Source organism: Neopelma chrysocephalum, unplaced genomic scaffold, assembly GCF_003984885.1.
Source record: "Neopelma chrysocephalum unplaced genomic scaffold, ASM398488v2 Primary Assembly neopelma1_67, whole genome shotgun sequence".
NCBI classification, from domain to species: Eukaryota; Metazoa; Chordata; class Aves; order Passeriformes; family Pipridae; genus Neopelma; species Neopelma chrysocephalum.
Genome location: NW_020897726.1, coordinates 5,792,719 through 5,813,509, shown reverse-complemented (window position 1 = coordinate 5,813,509; position 20,791 = coordinate 5,792,719). Strand labels below are relative to the sequence as shown.

General features: G+C 35.7%; 1 protein-coding gene across 3 annotated transcripts in view; it reads right to left on the bottom strand.

Annotated features, from left to right (window-relative positions):
• Positions 1 to 20,791, bottom strand: part of PHF14 (PHD finger protein 14) — a 164,176-nt gene that overhangs the window by 32,599 nt on the left and 110,786 nt on the right. For 2 of the 3 annotated variants that reach the window (XM_027684660.1, XM_027684659.1), the window contains exon 18: positions 724 to 837. The exons of the other annotated variant lie outside the window; for it this stretch is intronic. In XM_027684660.1, the coding sequence (XP_027540461.1) occupies positions 724 to 837 (114 nt within the window). The remainder of the gene's footprint in view (positions 1 to 723; positions 838 to 20,791) is intronic. 3 annotated transcript variants of the gene reach the window in all.

The following is a 20,791-nucleotide window of genomic DNA, read 5'->3' as shown; positions in this document are numbered from 1 at the left end:
CTCTTAGAAAATTATTGCCACCATGAAATGAAGTTGTGAGTCTGAATTCTGCAGACAATCTCTCCTCTTGTATTGTGACAAGGATGCATTGTAGGGACAGAAAAAACCTTAAGTCATTGGCTACACTATGGAACTACCTTACAAGCACCTTTGCTTATGATCAGACTACATCATTAGCATCTTGTATCATTTTTTGGAAAACAAGAGAAAAAAGAAAGGTACAATAGAAACAAGGGCCTTTCCTTTGCACAATCAGAAGTTAGACATACTTAAATTTTGTGAAGGATGTCAAAGGAGTTATATCTACCTATATACCTATGTACAGATTTTATTTATGACTCTTTAGTCATAAATAAATTTCATCATCATGGCCAGGCTTCGCGAATGAAGATTTGGGAATAAATAAATTTAATCTGCCAGAATCTAACAGGACTCCTGTTACTATTGTGGTATGAAAGACAAGAAAAAATTTTCCTAATTACTTACAGTAAAAAACAGTATTTAAAAGGTAGCATATGGAATATACTTGGCTTATGGGTACCATTAATCAAGGTCCTGAGATTCACCTTGGTCTTGCATGTTGTTGATATGGGAGGATAAGATTGAGTTTTAGCTTTAAAAAGTCTCTGCTATTAGAAAAACAACACTAAGCATGAAAAAGAGAGGCAAATGTGTATCCCCCAAAAGTTAATCTTGGAAAAGAAATTACACAGAATGTCCTACCTCTTCTGGACGTTTCTGTGCCACCGATATCAGCTCTTCAGAGCTACTTCTTGAGGTAGAGGGTACCACGTTACCTGGGGCCTCTGAGACCACCTCATTTGACGGCTCGGAGTCCTGAGGGCAACAGAGACAAACAGACCCCTCAGCAGCGTGTTGACATGGCACGCCAAGAAAATGAGACTTTTCAGAGGAACTGTGCTCTAAGCACAAACAGAGAAATAAAAAATACTTGAGGTCTGGAAATCTACTCTTTTTACCCTGGGCAACTTCTTTTATCTGAGGCAAAAACATTTGTCATATATTTTCTCTTAAAATAGTAATATTTTCTTCACAAGAGCGCTATAATACTTATTAAGCAGCTATATGGCATTTCAGAATTGCGAAGTTCTGAATAAGCATGCTTGTTTTACCCATACCTACCCCTGCTCCTGAACCACAAGGAAGGGAATATTAAGAATATTATATTTCATCCACTTATTGAAGATGAAGGTTTCTGTAAAACAGCTGGAGCCATGCTAGAACAACCCTCTATAAATGTATTTTACCAATCACTGCAAACTAATACAGGACATAACCCGATAAAGTTAAAGAAGTGAGTAGAGTTTGCTGTCTATTAGTAAATTTAACACTACAGTAAAATAAAATTTCTTAAGTAATTTGCATTCTATTTTCTAAATTGCCTTGATTTTGCAATGCAACGCTACTAGATCAGTCAAAATAAAAAACACTTTAATATCTTCCCTGCTTCACACAGAGGTTTTGATAACTGCATAGACCGAGATATTTTACTAGAGAGAAAAAAATCTATTAATCGGTACAATCTTTACTGTGCTTGTCGTGATGCTCATTACAGAAGATATTTTAGATGTCATCGCTTAGCAAGCAGAATGTGTGTTTTTGATATATCACTTTCTTTCTACATTCATTAATTGCAAGGAAATCAAGATTATACTTTTGAAAACTGCAAGCTGCAAAGCTCATTATTAAGTTCTCAAACATAACAACCTCTAAAAAAGTAAATTAAAATTTCATAATGATAATAGTCAGCAACTGCAGTTTAGCCCAATGTATGGGAAGGGAAAAAGTGAGTACTGGTCCAACAACCACTACTGAGTCACACAGAGAATCACAGGTAAGGCCAGGTACCATAAAAGAATTAACACATGGAGGGGGTTCCCAGAGACCATAACTTTGAAAAAATACTTTCTGAGCCTAAATATTTTAAATAAAGCTTTTTATGCCTTTCTCGTGGTATCACCTGTCTGTGATTTAGAAAAAGAATATTCTGACCCATTCTGTGGCTTGCCACCTTAAGTTTAAGGTTTGGTCTGAGGATGACATTTTAGGAAAAAACAGTTTCCAGGAAAAAATAGCTTTCAGTGAAGACTAAAGAATGCCATCAATTAAAATGTTAGCAGTGAAGTCCAAATGCCATTGCACTGAACTGTTTTATGGGCTGAATACTGGATCTCTGGAACAAAAGGAAAAATGAGATATTTTGGAAGAATATCAAGACCATAGCCAAACACAATGAACTGCAAGGAAAAACATCTCTAGCAATCTGACAATACAAGTCTGATTTTCCCTACACTATATGCCATCAAAAGAAACTTTGCATCTTTTTAATCCTGACAGCTCACTGTTTTGCCTGGACTTGCACAGGCAAACATCCTCTCTCTCAAAGGCTAGGGCCACTCAGTTTGGTTCCCAGTGAACTATGGGGATGAGAATATTTCTTCTTGTTGACCCAAATAGCCATGAGCCAACTCTGAGTATGGAACAGTACTGTTTTATTTTCTACTTGAGAAAGTTAAATCAGTGCCATGCAATTTATCAGCTCAATATGTTTCCAGCAGCTCTTCTGTGCTACTTACAAAAACAAAAGTAACAACCACATCTGCTGGAAGAAAATGATATACTTGTCTGAATTCTTTGGTTCAGTGATTTCTCCCCTTGAATTCTGCTTGTACTTTGTGCCTGAACAAACTTTTGTTATGCTGTTATTACCTGTTTCCAGATAATGGTGGCAACCATTTTCTGTTACTAGTGGTTTTTTTTAAGTAATAAACAGTGTTTTTCAAAAATTACCTGAGAAACTGCAATTTGGTAAGCATATATTCTTGTTAAATTCCTTTTGTCTCATTAGGGCCACAGATTCTTTTTCACATCAAGTTTTGAGTATCTTCTTCCCCAGCAGCTTGGCCATCCTTCTCAATAGTTCCTTAAGAACCAGCTGGCTAATTTAATACTTCCATTTTTAGGGAGATGGATGGAAACCAAATTTACTTTATTATTCAGAAATCAATCCAAGAAAATACTCCTCCTTTTCCAATTGCACTGGTCTTGTTATCTCTTTTCACACTGTTGTCACTTCTTAGGAAAACTGTGTAGAGCCTGAACATATGTAAGACAGTCAATCTATGTTGTTCTAAACCAGTTTGGCAACATGTAAAATACAGCTTTCAGAAACAGACATATTCAGTAAATGGAATGAGATCCTTTCATGTAAGGTACAACAAGAAAAAAGCTGCAAGGTGCAAATGAGAACCTTCATGGAGCTGCTTCTAGGTGTTTTATGAGTATGTGGCAAGTGTGAGTAAGTGTGCAGCAGTTCTGGTAACAAATCCTGGCACCTGTATTTGTACTCTGGCAAGTAAAACAACATGAAAAAGTATTAGCATTGTTTACTTTTGTAAAGGAAAGGCAAAAAATCTGTATTGCTAACCTAAATCAATGTTTTTACCAAAGAGGTGTTAAAAGGAAAAATGTACTTCAAAAATAATTAAAATTAGTTTGTTGTCCTTCCTAAAGTCACTTTATTAGTTTTTGAAGGCCTTGTATGATGAAAACCTTGTCAACTGCACTTCTCATGGATCTGTAAGCCTCAGCTATAGCAATAATGGACATGGTGATTTATGGACATAAAATTAACATGGTAAGTATTCTGGTACATGTCTTTTCTGGTGCTTAAGCCCTTCCCATTTCATTAAATTATTATTATATTTTCTAAACTACACAGGAAAAATCACAAATTTTCTATTTCAAGTCAGACACATCAATGAATAGCTTTATAATGGATCACAGTATTTAACTGTAATAATTATTAAATTACAGGGGAAACCCACTACTAAATGGTACTTCCAGCTCCCTGCAAATGTAGAAATTCTTTGTGAAAATGTAAGTGCATTATAAACAAATTCTGAATTTTCAGTAATTAAGTTTTGCCTGCAAAATGCAGTTTTTGATCAAAGCTCCTCAGAACATGGTTCTTCTTGGACTTATGAAACCTTGAAGAGGAAACATGAAATGTGTAGATATTCTGCATGTTTATGCAAGAAAGACAGCCCTGCTTTGAACTATGGCTCTTTTCCTGTGACCAAAATGTTTGTGCAGTTTAAGATACCACAACTGCATTGTCTTGAACCAATCTCAGTTGTGCAAAAAATATTATTTTGATTGCATGTTGACACAAATACATAACAAATCAGATATTCTAGTCCTCGGATGGAACTTGCTTGCTAGTCTTGGCAGCATTCAGTTCTCTTCTTCCCTTCATTCCAGTTTGAGTATTTGCTATTTGCATCTATTGTATAGGAATATATATTGTGCTTTTAGTTTTGTCCTTTTTGTGCAGAAGTATTACTGACACAGTAAGCTGAAAAATCAATAGTGTGTACAAAACAGATGTGGAATTCATTTGTGAGCCACATGGAAGTGATAGATTTCAAAGGGAGATATTTACATATTATGCTATGGTGATGTTGTGGCTTAATTTGAGAATTTTACTATTTTTATATTTTGCTTTTCAAAAACCAGACCATTAATTCAAGATCAAGACACATATATGGGTATGCATTTCATACATAAATAGGATACAGATATGTATATACAGACATGTATAGTCATAGGCAATGCACATCATGCTAAGAAAGTACTGTAATTGTTTACCATTTCACGTTACTGTCAGCACAGATATTGACTCAACACAGCTTCTTATCTTGACGAAAATGCAAAATTATGTATATTTTTAAAAGTATGCATAAAATATTTTGCTAGAAAGCATAAGAATTTCCATTTGAAACAAGATAATGGAAAAATCGTGTCTTACAAGGGTATTCATACCAGCCAAACAGATGCTAGTTTTTCTGCCATTGCTTCTTTAAAACAAAACTAAAAAAGAATTGAAACAAATTGACCTACAAACCCTTTATAGATGATTTCAAGCTGACAGGTTTGAATATATTATGTTAACTCTGCATCGGTTTTCATACATCATCCTTTACTTTGCTCCGGTTGAAAATTACACAAGTCATAAATTAGCTTTAAACAAGTTTTGAATCAGCCTGGAACTAGTTTTCAAATTAAAGAGCCGTCAGTATATTACATCGTACTGTCATTTTATTACCTAATCAATTCTGTGTGGCCTGAGGTAGAAAGAAAATGGATGCTGTCTTCATTTGCAAAGGGTTTATCTCTCACACCAGGCTGTGAAAACATGACTGCAGTAATGAACTGGAAGCCAAAGTTACTAACAAAGACTTCTAACAGTAACAAAGTAGAAATATTTGTCCCCCTTTAGACTTACAAAAGGGGGAGGGGCAGAAAAGCCCTTTCCGAAACATGAAGACAGCTTCTCATAGCTGAAGCACTATGGGATTAAATTAGCACATTTTTATTGAAGTGCTGAAGTGCTTGTAGCCTCACAAACTGCACAGAAAAAACCTTCCTGGGTCAGACCGACAGTGCCTCTCCAGCCCAGACTATGGAACACCCCTCCAGCAGCTGATCATCCACTCCCACCATCCTTATTCTCTCTTACACCCCAGGGGGCATACTTTGAAAGTATTCACAACATCTTGGCCAGAATTTGGGAAAATCTGGTGCAGATAAGATATCTGTAGCTCTCCACAGTTCACAGGTGGCCAAAGTAATCCCCCAGGAGAAATGCAGAGTTTATCTCAATCTACTTACATGTGAGATCAATCACTTTCCTGTTCCTTAGATTTTACCCTGTGTTAGTTAATGAGGCAAGAATATGGGCTTTAAACTTTTAAGTCAAGCTCCACAGTTGCAAAATTTCCCTTCCTCTTTCTATTCTGCCTTTGTCACTCTCTTCATGCTGATTTTATTCAACATCTGACAATCTCCTCTCTCCTGCCCTCTCCAAAGATAGGAAATTACAAATGCAACCTCTCACATCCATGTGCTAACCTCCTCTGCTGCCAGTCACAGATATTATGTCCTTGGCTATTTTTTCTCTTTCTTGAGAAGGGGATGATGACTTCTATGTTTATACACTGTCAAAACAACAAGGTCTCATTCTCAGCTCACTCTGAAACCACCTCAGTTCAGGTAATAAACCTAAAACCTCTGCCTTCTTTTAAAGACAGAAACAAACCAAAGACCTTTTATAATTCTCTGTTTTCCAAATATAGAAACTTAATTAGATTTGTTAGCCTTGCACTAGTTTTGCTATTTTTCTTCGAACACCCTGTGCATTGTGAAGGAACTAATAAAGTTACAAGTTTCCAGTAAATACCCATCTGTTCCAATTTATTATCCCTCTGTCTTCCAATAAACTACAGCACTGACAAAGCATGCTTACATCTTTGAAATCTACCTAGATTTCCAAGTGCAAAGGGTAAATTCCCATCTGTACTGTTGTTTTAAAATAAGCATGCTACCACTGTTAATATTTTACTAGAAGTGTTTGAACAAAGTATGAAAGGAAACAGGGTCATCTATTTTCTCTGGATTCCTTCTTCAAATGGAAAAAAATCATTTACATATATTTAAAGCTAGAAAGAACACTCTCAAAATAATGTTTTTCATATCTATTCTTCCAACTTTATCACATGCAAATAGAAACAGCAAACAGGAGGACATTTTACTATTTGAAGGTATTATCATTCACTGACCTCTGGAACCTGAATTAGTTTCCCCTTTCTAACTCACATATTTGTCTACATTTCCATTACTCAGTGTACTAATCCTATCTCTCTTGGGACTGAATTCTCCACCTTCCAAATCAAGCTCCCCTATTGTATTTTCCTTTTACTTTCTCATCATTCACTATTCCTCAACATTCAAAAGCTATTCTTTTAGCTACCTTTTCAATAGCTACTTTTTCTGACTCTGGAATTCTTTGAACTGTATTAAAAATCAACTCTTAAAATACTGTAATTAATAAAACCACATTAGAATACAAAAAAGGGAATTAAACTTCAAATTATAAACTCACTAGGCTAATCTCTTCTTGTATGTATAAAATAAAGAATACAACTTTCCTGTTACTGTCACAGATTAAAGCCAATGATCACAGTGGCTCAAACTACTGGCAAAAAATGTGTGTACTAACATGTGTATCATCACTAGCAATTTTTAGAATTTCTTCACTAAAGGGAAAAAGCCAATATCTATCTTTTTTTTTATGTTAAATCTCCTATGTCTTGCATAATTTGGTAATTATCTGGTGCACCAGAGCAACAGATTTCACATGAATATCCTTTTGAAGGATATTAATATACTGACAAGACTGCTGTACTATGCCATTATCACTGCATGTAAGAGTAAGTCGATATTTTTTCCCTTTTTTTTGTCCACACTGCTTTCTTCCTATATATTGTTCTGATATTTTTTTCAAGTTATGAATTAGGTTATAGGCATATACTATAGCCTAGAAAATTATTTTTGTCCTCATTTTATACTTTATAGACTTTAAAGAAGTTATTTTATGGAGTTCTAAAAGCTCTTTAAGGCAGTGCACACATAATTCATTACTGTTGGATCAGGATTTTTCATCTTCCCTGTGCCTGTTTTGTACAGCTCTGATCTCTCCAACTCTTTTTTCCACCATCTGAATAAACAAAAAACCCCAGAGTTGCAAAACAAATTGTCAAACACAGCACAAGCATCTACAGTCACAGGAAGTGTGGTGCTTACTGTGTAGCTGTATGTATGTTGCATATAACTGCAATTGTTGACTTCAACATATCCAACATATTTACAAAATTATATGGGCATATTACACCTAGCATTTTAACTATTTTCTAAACAACAGATGCACAAAGCCATCTGATATCAATCCTGGAAGGCAGTGCTGCAGCTACAACTGATGCATTAGTAAGGCTACATTTGGGTTTGCAGTTGTCTGCTTCCTTAAGCAATGTATTATTCCTTCAGAAATGATCAAGGGCAGACCACAGCAATCCATTCATACAGTCTCCTTAGAAGAAAGTTTTACCCAGCTGTATTTCTTTTCAAATCATGTTTAAATTGCTCCAAACTTTCCATGCTTTTGGACTGCTGAGGTGGTGACAATTTGGGAGTAAGGTACAGCACCAAACTTACTTTCACCTCTCAGGGTCAAGCTGCACATTTGCACAATTTATGGTCGAAATAGTTCGCTTTAGTTCACTTCAGCAGCTTGGGAGAAAGCATACACAAAATTGCTCACAATATTTGGCTAATACTTAACTTGAAAGAGAAGATTGAGCACTTGAGAAGATCTCTGCTCTAAAAAGCAGCTGCTTTATTCTAACAAAAATAGAATGTCGCTCAGAAAAGGCTTTCTTTCAAGCACACAATCTTCGGATATTATGCATCAGCATGCAGAGTGTGTCTGTCAGATGTTGGAACAAAGCTTTAAATTGTACCATCTAACTTAATTCTCAAGACAGGGTCAGCACATTCATGGGGTTGTTTGGGTTTTTTTCATCTTGAGAAGTCCTTTAAGTAATATTTATTTAGCTCCTTACATCTTCATCAGCACTGATTCTTGCTTTTCAACTTCTTGAAGTCCAGCTTTTCCCAACAGAATGCAAAACACAGTGATATTAAAATGTGTGATCACCAAAAGCATCACAAAATCGTCAAAGGCTACTTATTAAATCAAGACTGGTTTTCATCTCTCCTCATTTCCAGAATATTTTTCGAGTAACAAGATGAAATAAAGAAAAGGATTGCACAGTACATAATTTTTTGCAGTCTAAGTTTATTACACAAATTTTATAGCTCTCTAAACTATCCTTACATGGCACCCACTTATCTGCCTGTTGTTTCAGAGGTTTTTCTATAACTGTTTTACCCTGCTCTGAGGGAAGGCTCTCTGTGTGTCCCCCACATCCTCCTTTCCACTTTGCAGCAACCCTTTTTTTTAATTCACCCCACTCTCCCCTATAAGGGTTTCTGTGTATTCTCCAAGTAGAATTTTCTCATTCTTATGGATGCGTGTGTGCTTACAGTTCCCCTTTTACACCAAGGGCGCTTCTTTCTGTCCCCTTATTTTTGTTATTGTGCTTTTCTCTCTCCTGCTCCTCCTTTCTCTCTCTCTATTCCTAAAAGGTACCATCATTTATTTTGAACTGATAAAGCAGAAAAGTAAAACATTAATTCAAGGCTATAAAAATATTTTTAGAGAATGAATCTATAATTTCTTAAAAAAAACTTTCTATAAAAATGTTTCCTATACTCTCCTTCTCAGATCTAACATCTGAATGTGCCATACTAAAAAAAAAAAATATCTTGGTCATCCTTTAAAAAGCTTCAAACAAATCTTAGGAACACTGTTTTGTGAGTGCTCCTGATTTATTCACTCATGCCAGTTGCTAGAATAATTAAAGAAAATTTCCAGATAACTTGATACCACTAAATAGACATACATACTCTTATTAATATAAAGTAGCCAGCTAAAACAGTAGGTTATTTTACACTGTCACACTGAGCTGCACAGACAACGGGATGTTTACTAAAAAGGGAACCAACAGCCCAGTTGACACAGTTTAAGATGTGACATTAATCAGCCATTTTTTGCTGAGCTCACGGGAACTGAAAGGTCACAACTACTGCTGCAGCTTTAAAGCACCCTTAGAAAGGCCTGGAAACTCCTCATTCTTCCCTAATTAAGAACACTGCAAATGATATATGGAACGATGAAACTAAATTCATGTGAAATGTCAACTTTACTGGCTTGTTTCTAAGGCATATTTATATTTTCCCTGTGATTTTTTTTGGGGTTGGGTGGTGTTCTTTTTTTGTTTGGATGGGGTTTTTTTATCAGATTACATCTACTAGACAAAATTCCTTTTTATGTTTCTCATCTGTAGTAGAAAACACACACCAAGTCCCTTACTCTTAAATATGGTTGCTTAACATTGTAGACCACATGCTTTCAGTTAAAAGCATATGAATACAGTGCTTACACAAGCATACAAATTATAAAACTTCATACCCCAGCAGTATATATTTGTGTATTCATTTTTAGGCTTTTGATCTTGAGAGTACTAATATGTGAATTTCACAAATTATCAAAATAGAAATGAAATAACTTTTATAGTCAATGAAACTGAAACACAAACATACCTTTGATACAGCATACGTAAGAGTCACTTCATACCAGTAAACTGTGGGGTGACAGGAACAGCTCTTTAGATCAAAGAAGTTGGTGTTGAGGATCAGCCAGGTGTACAATACACATTGCAAAGATAGTGTCATGAGGACGGCATGCCCATTAGCAGTCAGAATACACCCTCGGCTTCAGTGCCCCTTGACAGGCACTCGCTTGGCACAATCTTGGAACCACTCCATAATGTGAACCAAAGCTTAGCAATTGGTGGCAACTGGGTAATTCTTTTCAAAAATGAATTTCTGACCTTAACCAAAATGCTAAGTTAAATATATACTAAGATGCCTCACAATAAAAACTATTAAGATCAGCATACCAGAATGTAGAGTCATTTATACTATAGGAATTTTCAAAATAACAGCGTATTTTAAATGCCAGCTTGATTCAGAATTCAGCAGTACTACCCTGGATCATCAACAGTTCCCTTCTTCTGAGATTCACTACACTGAAAGTTCTCTGGGGTTTAATAACTGTCTCTACCTTTTTCCTTTTTATTTTTTCCCAAATTATAAAAAGAAAAAAGAGATAGACACACTGAATACCTTACTTTCAGATGATGGTTTGACTGCTGCCCTGAATTAACTGGTGAACACATTCCATCATCATAGGGAAGATCCTGGTTCACTTCCCTGTTCCTCTTCTTACAAGAGTTCAAAATCATATTTCCCAAGGGATTGCTTAAGCCATCTTACTATTCTTTATCTGAAGCAGGTCACTTTGCACGGAAGAATGAGTCAGTGGGTAAAATGATTCATGGTGTATTAACCAGCATATCTATTGTCTTCTATTTAACTATTTTTATATAAAGGAGCTTTTCAGTCTCTGTCTATGCTGTATCCAGAAAGCACATAAACAATAGGTCAATAGTTCATTCTGTGAGAGAATAAATAACAGATTAATAAATCACAGCTCCCATACCTCAATGTTTTTGTATTTTCTCATAATTACCTTTAAATGTAAGATTTTTGAAGCTATCCTTATGTGAAAACAGACATCATCAAGAAGTTCCTTACCACCAGCTAGTTACAAAACAAAGTATCTAGAACATAATTTTGCTCTGAAATTCCTCTGCCTTGTGCAGTACATTTAACCTAAAGAAGCAGTGGAGATATGTGGTAGAACAAAATGGTAGGGCAAACTGCATCTTCATGTAATACACAATATACTTGTAAATATTAGTACCTGATCTGTGTCCTTATTTATTGCAGAGCACTGGTTACAGATTTAATATTCATTATGTCAATGACTGTCTCAATCTGCTGACACCCTTCTACTTCCAAAAATAAATGTGATGTGATTAACTCACTCGAAGTACACTTGTATGTACCTTCCATAAATATTGAGTTATCTTGCTATTTCCTTTTTGATATTTTTTCCTTTGGCTATTTACACCATATCTGAAAGGATATCATCTGCCCTTCAGTCTTCACAAGATTAGCAGCTAAAAGAAATCTCGATATCTACAGATTCCAATGTTTTCCACATATAAAATCTTTTGGTACCGTTTGTCGCAGCTGAAATACACTTAAGACTTTTCAAACATGCACAAAGGTGTTTCAAACCACTGAACCAGATAATAATTTTCAACCGTTATCAAAGACACGTTTACTAAAAAATCTCAGATAAACTTAATTGCTACCAGAATTTAACAACGCACTATACATTTTAAAGGTTTTGTGAAAATCTTTTCAAAAGCCACCTTAAAATTTCATATAATATTTGTGCATTTTCCTAGTAGAGCTGATTGTAATGCTCTTGCAGTTATATTCCCACACAAGCTATCTGCTGAGCCAATTTTAAGAGGATGGAACTTTTCTGCTACAGAACGCTAAAATCCAAGCGATGAGACACTCCTTTGAGGAGAAAGTGGCTGACACAGCACAAATCAGCAATGCCCAGCTGTTTTCTGCAAAATGTGATTAAATGTGGCTGGCACTAAGAGAATTTCTGTTTGACAATGGCAACTGAATCTCACTTCCACTATCGAACACGACGATGAAAAGCAAATCTTGACTGTACTAGAATTCATTACATGCTTAGCTCTTCATAAAATGGCACTTTTTTTGGTTTTTTTTACCCCATCTTCTTTCTCTCTCCTGGTTCAATATGATTAGATTTTGCCCAAGCAGCATTAGCAATTTATACTGATGAGTGCCATAGGAGTGTCACCTAAAGCGACATATATGGCTGCATTTCTTTGGAAGACTTGAAAATAAAATCAACCTTGAAAGTAAACATGAGCAGTTAACTGGGCAACTACGATAATGTGTTCAGATCTTATCCAGAGATTAACAATTACAGATCTAATTCTTGTTCTGTCATATAGAATACGATTACAGGTGATGTCCCAAGATAATGTGCAATGTAATAAAGCTGGACTAGTGAGGATTTAAAATATATAATTCTTCTTTAATTACATACCTTCTAGTTCTATGTAAAACATAAGGCAAGAAATATATTTCTAGGTAAAGAAATTTATATCAGAAATATGAGAACAACAGAACAGCACTTCACAAAATTAGAGTGGAACAGGATGCCATCAGCCTTCATACATACCTTTGCACATCAGGAGTTACTGTTTATGTCACTGCAAAGAACACACTTTGCTATTTTCTGATGACTGTTTAATTTTTCATGAATATTCAAACAAAAAAAAGATTGTGTGCAATAGAAATGTCAAAGCTTTTTTCTTAACACTGCCCTCCTGGAATCTTATATCATCTAACCCAAGAATTTAATAAAGATTCAAAAGGTTTAAAAATTCAAAAGCCAGTTACAAGCTTTTCATTCACACTTTTTTTCAGACACTTCCAAAATCAACGTATCTTCTACTAATTAAGTAAATAAAAATCAAAATTTCCAATAGGATTGTTAATTGAAAGTAGTGATGGTCAATTACAATTTATTGCTAAATTTGTTTATGGCTCCACTGTCAACATGACACCCCTAACTATCGATACCCAAAAGGCTCATTATTTTAGAAACTCTAGAAGTAGGAAGACAAACTGGATTGATTAAGTACATCTGAATGTACATCAGTGGTGTAAGATATTATGCTTTGTCAGCTACAGTGTAGTGACTTCCACACGTGTATTTTCTTTTTGTTGACTTCAATTGAAAACAAATGTAAAATGGAGAAAATTTGCAATAAAACTACTATCTCTGTGTCTTTTACATTTCCATATAGCATCTTCAACGAGCAAAATTCACTGTCACAATGCTGCCTAATATTGTAAATATCTAAAAATTGATTTTTAAAAGCAAGAAAGTCTCCAGTTCTGTAAGAAGCAAGCAATCTTCTTTCCTCTGTCCTTCCTAGACACTACTCCTCTTTCAGCCTTCTCACATTCTTTGAGAGTATTCATAGCTGCATACCAAAGAGAAGATATAAAATCTTCCTGTTGTGGGGTGCTGCTCAGGGCTGAAAAAGTGCTCTTGTTTTTTGTTCTCTCATGCTGTGGTAGCATAAAACCACATTCAGTGGCTTTACTTCAATCCTGACACTAGCTGATTTCTGAATTTTCCCCATTGCAGCTAGGTCCCAGCAGAGATTTCTTGCCACTCAGTATTACAGTAGCAGGCAATGTAGGCTGTAAATTCATTCTGTCACGGCTTAGGAAGAGTAAGTCACAATTCAGTAGCAGAGCTATTACCTAGATAAACCATAATTGTAAGCAGATTTTGTTAGAAGCATAACTTAAAGAAGGTACAGAGTAGCAGCGGCATTTCTAACAGCTGCCCATGAAGCAATTTTGCTTCCTTAACCATTACCTTCGAGTAATATTTATTATAACTAAACTAGATGTTTAGTCATTTAAATATCAGACTGTATATATTCAGATTACATGCATTAAAAATGTACAACCACTATGCTGTTTATGATTTGTTTGCAGTACTTTATTAATCAGGGACCTCTTAAACGTTCCACTGGCAATTGAACATGGGTGTGCATTTTAACCAAAGTGATAATTAATGACCAAGCTCATTTCTAAATTAAGCCATCCTTTTTTTAACTTGAGTAACATATTTTTAGTCACAAAAAAGCAAAATTATCAGGACAACTCATGAAAAGCAGGACTACCTTTGTAATGATTTGATTCGTGTGACACTCACAAAGCCTTGTGAAAAAATAATTTGCTTCACTTTTGTGTCATGTTTGCATGGCAAGGTTTGGGCAGCAGGGTGGGGGGCTGCAGGTTTTGCTTCTGTGAGAAGCTGCCAGAAGCTTCTCCTATGTCTGACAGAGCCAATGTCAGCTGGACCCACTACTGACCAAGGCTGAGCCCATCAGCAACAGTGGCAGTGAAGATAACGTATTTAAGAAGGGGAGAAAACCTGCTCAACAGCACCTGGAGAGAGACGAGTAAGAGAAGCAACTCTGCAGACACCAAGGTCAGTGAAGAAGAAGGAGGTGTTCCAGGCACTGAAGCAGACATTCCCCTGCAGCCCGTGATGCAGACCGTGGTGAGGCAGCTGTGTCTCTGCAGCCCATGGAGGTCCATGGGGGAGCAGAGATCCACCTGTACCCCGTGGAGGACCCCATGTTGGAGCAGGTAGATGCCCAAAGGAGGCTGTGACCCTGCGGGAAGCCCGTGCTAGAGCAGGCTCCTGGCAAGACCTGTGAACCCATGGAGAGACGAGCCCAAATTGGAGCAGGTGTGTTGGCAGGACTTATGACCCTGCTGGAGTAGCCTGTTCCTGAGGGATTGCACCTTGTGGAAAGGGACACACGCTGGAGCAGTTTAGTGAAGAACTACTGCTCTCACATTGGGACCCCTGGTGGCCTAGTGGTTAGCATGCAGGACTCTCACTGCTGCGACCCAGGTTCGATTCCTCGGTCTCCCGGGCAGATGGAGCCCGTTAGCCCTGTGAGCCCATCCATCTATGAGAAGGTCACTCTAAACAAACCTACGTCCTGAGGACCTCACTGCCATTGTCCAAGTTTGCTTGGCCCCGGCAGATGAACCTTAGGATTAAAGGGTGGGCTCAGTTCAGCGCAGGCTGTGTCTCACCTAAAAAATCCATTGCACAGGCTGGAAAGGTAAAAGACCTTTCCCAAAATCTTCATTCGCGAAGACTGGCCATTATTACTGCTCTCACATCAAGACAAAGAATGTGTGCAAAGTTTCAGCTTTGGAGAAAAACTCTACATTGTTGGGTTGTTTATGAAAAAGACTGAATAAAGCTAAGCAGCAAAAGGATTTCTTCCTTCTCCTGCATAGCAAAAATTATGGTGAAGAAAATGAACTTGGAAACCAAACAATTTTTGGAACAAGTACCATTAAAAGAGGTCTTTTCTTTTGACAAAAAAATCACATCTAAAACTGCAGTGCATAGTTTAAGTCCGAATTTTCTAAAAATACGCCACTTGCAAAAGAGATTCTTAGCAGGTTTATTATAACTGCTAGGTTTTGTCAAAGTGTAATGCAAGAAAAAGTTATGTATTTCACTTTGCACTCCTAATTAATAGTTTATTTTTTATAATACTTTTTGATCTATCCCAGTGTTATCCTTCAGAATCAGAAATCTGGTTTTGCATCTGAAACAATAAACATTTTACAAAAAATCTCTATATTCCACTTTGTTTAAACTTCTGGCTGGTATTAGCTGCACAGTCACCTGCCAAAGAGAGATCTGTTCCGACAATGTTATGGGAAAGACAATGTTATATTGTATTGCTTATTTTCTACTACAAAATTTTATACAGTTAAGCTGCACCTAAAAAGTACAAGCTCTAGAAGCCCATGATGAGGATCTGGCAGTCAGTACCAGGGAATATTTGAACTGGTAAAATTGATTTTGATGTGGAGAAGAATTAAAATATTTAAAACACTTATCTGTTCCAGAAATATTTTACAGCGCTTAAGCTTTTTTTTTCATTAAAACTTAAGCCTCCCATCTACACTATGGGAATCTCCTGCCAACTAAGTGTATGTGAATATTTGGATTAACTTGGGGATTTCATAGCAAATAACTTATCCACTATTCATAAATCAAGTCCCATCTTAGGTTAATTTCAAGGCTGATTATTTTTGGAACATTTTATGATATAAATTATTCATTACATAGATGTGTTATACCTGTTTGCCAGAAAATAACAGAGGCTGTGCCAACTCATTTTTTTTTTTAAATATGATACCTGGGAAGCAAATATTACAACACATTTGGCAATACTTCAGCCAACTAATAAGAATTGCCATACACTGCAATTTCACCCTTTTTTGACACTCTTGATAGTGAAATTGATTTCTGTGCCAAAGTTTGGCATTACTGAAGTTATAAAAACAGGGCATAAGTGGTGTAAGGACTTCTGTTAAATCTTTACAGGGCTTTACAGACTTGGTGAATTTGTTCATTTTTAAGGAAATAATTACATTGCCAGTGTCTTACTGATCGTCACAAACCTAGGAAAACCACACATTTGCCAGCTGTATATTAAAAAAATCTTTCTTTCTATATCACAGAAGAAACTGAAGTCCTAATTAAACCGTCCTCAACAAACTTTTAAACATATAAATACACACAATAATGTTTAACTCGATCATTCTTGATGACCATAACATAGATCATAATATTTGCACTGGTGGAAGACAACTGCAGCCTGTGAACTGTACTATGTAATTTGTTTTTCTGTAAACTACCTTGAAATACTCCTAAGTTCTGGCTGAAAAATGTTGCATAGAAACTGAACTTTTTTTCCCATTATATTATGTTCTGCTTGAACCAGCAAGCAGATTTATTAGCAGTATTCTTTTATCATTCTTCAGCTGCAATGCTGTGTGCCCTGATGGCAGTACATTTGCTTCTATGTTCTGTCCTCAGAAGAAGGTGCAACAATCTCTCTGATGTAAGGTGACTAAATGAGGGTTACCCTTTGTCAGAATATGCAACTGAAGCAAGTTTGAATTAATTCAAAAGACTTTTAAGGATTTTTTTGGTATATTTATTTTAAAATATATTTTAAATATAACTGTAAAATTGCATTGTAGTGAATGACAAAATATAGCACATATAAAACATATTTAAGACATGATTAAGCATTATATTACTACTGTGTGCCAACCTCATACATTACATTCAAAGAGTGTTTTCTTGTATATATAAAAAGTTAAAGATATTGGCTAAATTGAAAATGTTTCGTTCAGACTGTTTAGTAAAAGCCGAGATAAAGTCTGTCCATGCAACACTGATTCAATCATCTTCTATGTGTACTCAAGCAAGGAGAATTCCACCTAAACTATAACCCTCGCTAATCTAAACTACCTGTCTTGGCTTCCTCCTATTGCCAGTGGACAGGAAAAGGCAGCTCCAGAGAACAACTCATCCAAATCTACAGAAAACGTCTAAAATAAGGGAGCAGTGCTGACATTTTGTAATAGGGAAGCCAAGACACACGGAGAGTAAGAAATAAAATTTCTATTAAATTACTCGATTTGCAATAGTCTACACCACATCGTTATGCACACTTAGTACTTTCAAAACACTGCTTACACTATCACCCACCAGCTCAGAGAATTCAGCATTTTTACAGATTGGGCCTAGGGATCCAAGCTGGGCAACAGAAAACAAGGAGAAAAAAATTACTAAACATTTGAAAATGTTAATTTTGTCTAGCACTCACAGGAGGTCTGGGGTGAGACAAAAATAAAATTCAATTTACTAGCAACAACTCAACTACTTCAAATATAAGGTCAAACTTTCTTTTTCCCATTTCTGAAATAATGGCTTTAGTTCTTGTGTCCTGCAAAACCTAACGACAGTATTTTCTCCTAATTCTCAACCCAAATTAATCCTTTTTAGTGACCCCCAACAGCTAAATCACAGAAGGCAGGAGTCCTATAGAAGAAGACAAAAAATCATAACGCAAAGTGATTAAAGGCTGCAAAGTCCCACATAGCCACAAAAGGACTTACAGTGCTTCATGCCACCTTAACGTTGGTATTTCCTAACTTTTGAGAGGTTGGTATCAGGAATTTTTGTTTTCATTGTTTAATTTTTAACACACTTGTACGAAACCATGCGTGTGAGGAAATGCTTCCTTAGTTTGGAAAAAAAGTCATAATGAAAAAGATGAAAATCCATAAACCATAACGAGACTGTCACCTGCACAACTCAGGAATAGATAAGACACTTCTGCACTCCTCACAGGCCTTCTTAACCACCAACTTTATTTTTGACTAGAATACAATTCCATGGAATACAGGAATTAAATTGAATTGTACACTTTTTTCTTTTTATCTGACCAAATTTAAAGGTTTGAAATACATTTTGCATATCAAAAATTCTTTTAAACTTAAAACATTATTTCAAACATTATATTCAATAATTTAATATTACAGTGTCCAATTACATTTGCATATTCATTATGTGAAAGCAAGATATACCCAAAGAAATGCTTGGAAAATAAGTAAAATCATCCACAATTGCTTTCCAACACAAAATGTGTACAAAAATATATTACTTGCCAGGGTTGGTGTGTCATGTATTTGTAGTTCCAGAAAATATTTCCTGAGGGGTTTAGATGAGAATTCTATGCATATATACTGACAATTTATTTCCATGGAAAAAATGCAATACAGTAAAAAGATGAAATAAAAGCAAACTAAACAGAAGTCTAGAGACAAGGCAGCTGATCTTGCAGCACTCAAATAATGACCCAACATGTACACTCCGCAGCATTTTGCAAAATAGATTGTATGCGAAGATAAGCAGATAGAAACCCAACTACCACGGCCAGTGTAACCACCATGATAATATGTTTAAACTCCTTACTGCCTTGGTCTTTTCAAATTTTAAAATTGGAGGAGAGATTTCAAACACTACTTTTCACTAGAAGGCAATAGAAAGGAGTCCACATCTAATAATGTAGAGAGAGCTCATATTGAGATCTTATTGTACATAATGAACAAATGGTCAGGCCACATTTATTCCTACTAAATACTACCATGTCATAATATTGAGTAATTTGGTTTACGTTCTATTTATTTTATCTTTCTTAAATTTAACGAAAACAAGGCTCTATATTAAGTCTGAATACAACTAATACAAACTAGCAGGAACATTATGATTTATAGTGCTGTTCGGCAACACTGAAAGCGCACTGTAATCCTTTTGCAGGGTAGATGGATAATGTTATAGAAATGAAGACCTTATAGGTTTATTTCGGCTTTCATGTGATGTAACAAAATCTACAATGTTTTTGAGATGAGAGAGCTTGTCAGACCTTAGTAGTGAGCATTACCCATTCCACAGAAGGCTGACAGCAAGTATTACCAGCAGAGAAGCTGTTGCCCTCATGCCCTACAGCAAAGTCACTGTCTGTCTATTATCTGACAGGCAGGGTAATATGGGAATATGTTACACTGGTGGAAAAACTGACACAATTGCTGGAGAGTCCTATGACTAGTATAAGAAAAATGGAAGTAGTATGTCCAGCACTTCTGCAAGATATCAAATTAAAGCATATGTTTATTACTGCTAAATTACATCACTGGTACTGCTGACACCTGCAAGTGCTTAGCAAAATCTGAAAATAAAATAGCATTACTCGTTGTCAGCAGAATGCAACTTTTCCTAAACATCTAAAATTGAAATTTGTAATTAGAATTAAAAACTTCTAAGCAGTCATTATATGCTATGCACTATAATCTCTCTTGTAACTGAAATAATGTAATTTACCTACCAATTATTTTCAAGGCCCAATACTGCTAATGAAGATATCACTGGGGAATTTTAAAACGTATAACAGTGATTTGTACTGGATAAAAAAGATGAACAAAGTTGAAAGAATGAGAACTAAACAACAGTCTCCTTGGCCAAAGGAGGAAATTCAATTGCATTTTGCTGCTATAATCAATACAAGAAACTTCCCTGTGACACATCAAAAATTGGATGCAGTGAGTGACTGAGAGACTGAAATGGCTGGTAGCTCAGTCTTGCAATTCATCCACAGGTCAGGCAGAGTGCAGCAAACGACCCAACTTTCTCAACAATAGTCCTCTTCTGAGCTCTAAGCAGACGTTTGAGAGGCTACCCTCTCTAGAGAGGGGTAGAAAAAAGCCTTATCATATAATCTCCTCCTGGTTGTGAAAAATCACAGCTATATGATACACAAACGTAAAGCCATATAGAATATTGAATTTGAAAATTATGAAATACATAAGCAAAATCCTAATCCTTTTAAAAATATATTCACATTAAGGCTGAAAGGAGTTTAACTAATTTTTTTGAATTTGTTATGCAGTATAGTATAGAACAGAAAAAAGCTACTAAAAAAAGACTTTTAGGAACATAGAGGCCAATATAACTTTATCAGAGAAATTTCTCTGCACAGTTGTGGAAAAGCTATGGGAAAATGACTAAACAAAACCACAAGGAGTCCCCATAAGACAATTTTTCGGTATCTTTCATATTTATTACATATTCACTCAAATGCAATGCAAATTGCCTGTGCTTGAAAGTGCAAGAGACTTTATTTAAATTTATGCATTTAAAATCTTTAAGAATGAAAAAGAAAATCAGATACAGCAACAAGCATTTTAAAAATTCATAATAATCACTACGATAACACAAAATATATAATAATTCTACTGATAAAATTTATTTACTCTTGAAAACATTGTATTTTTCAATACACCTTAAAACTAATACACACCCTGCAATAAG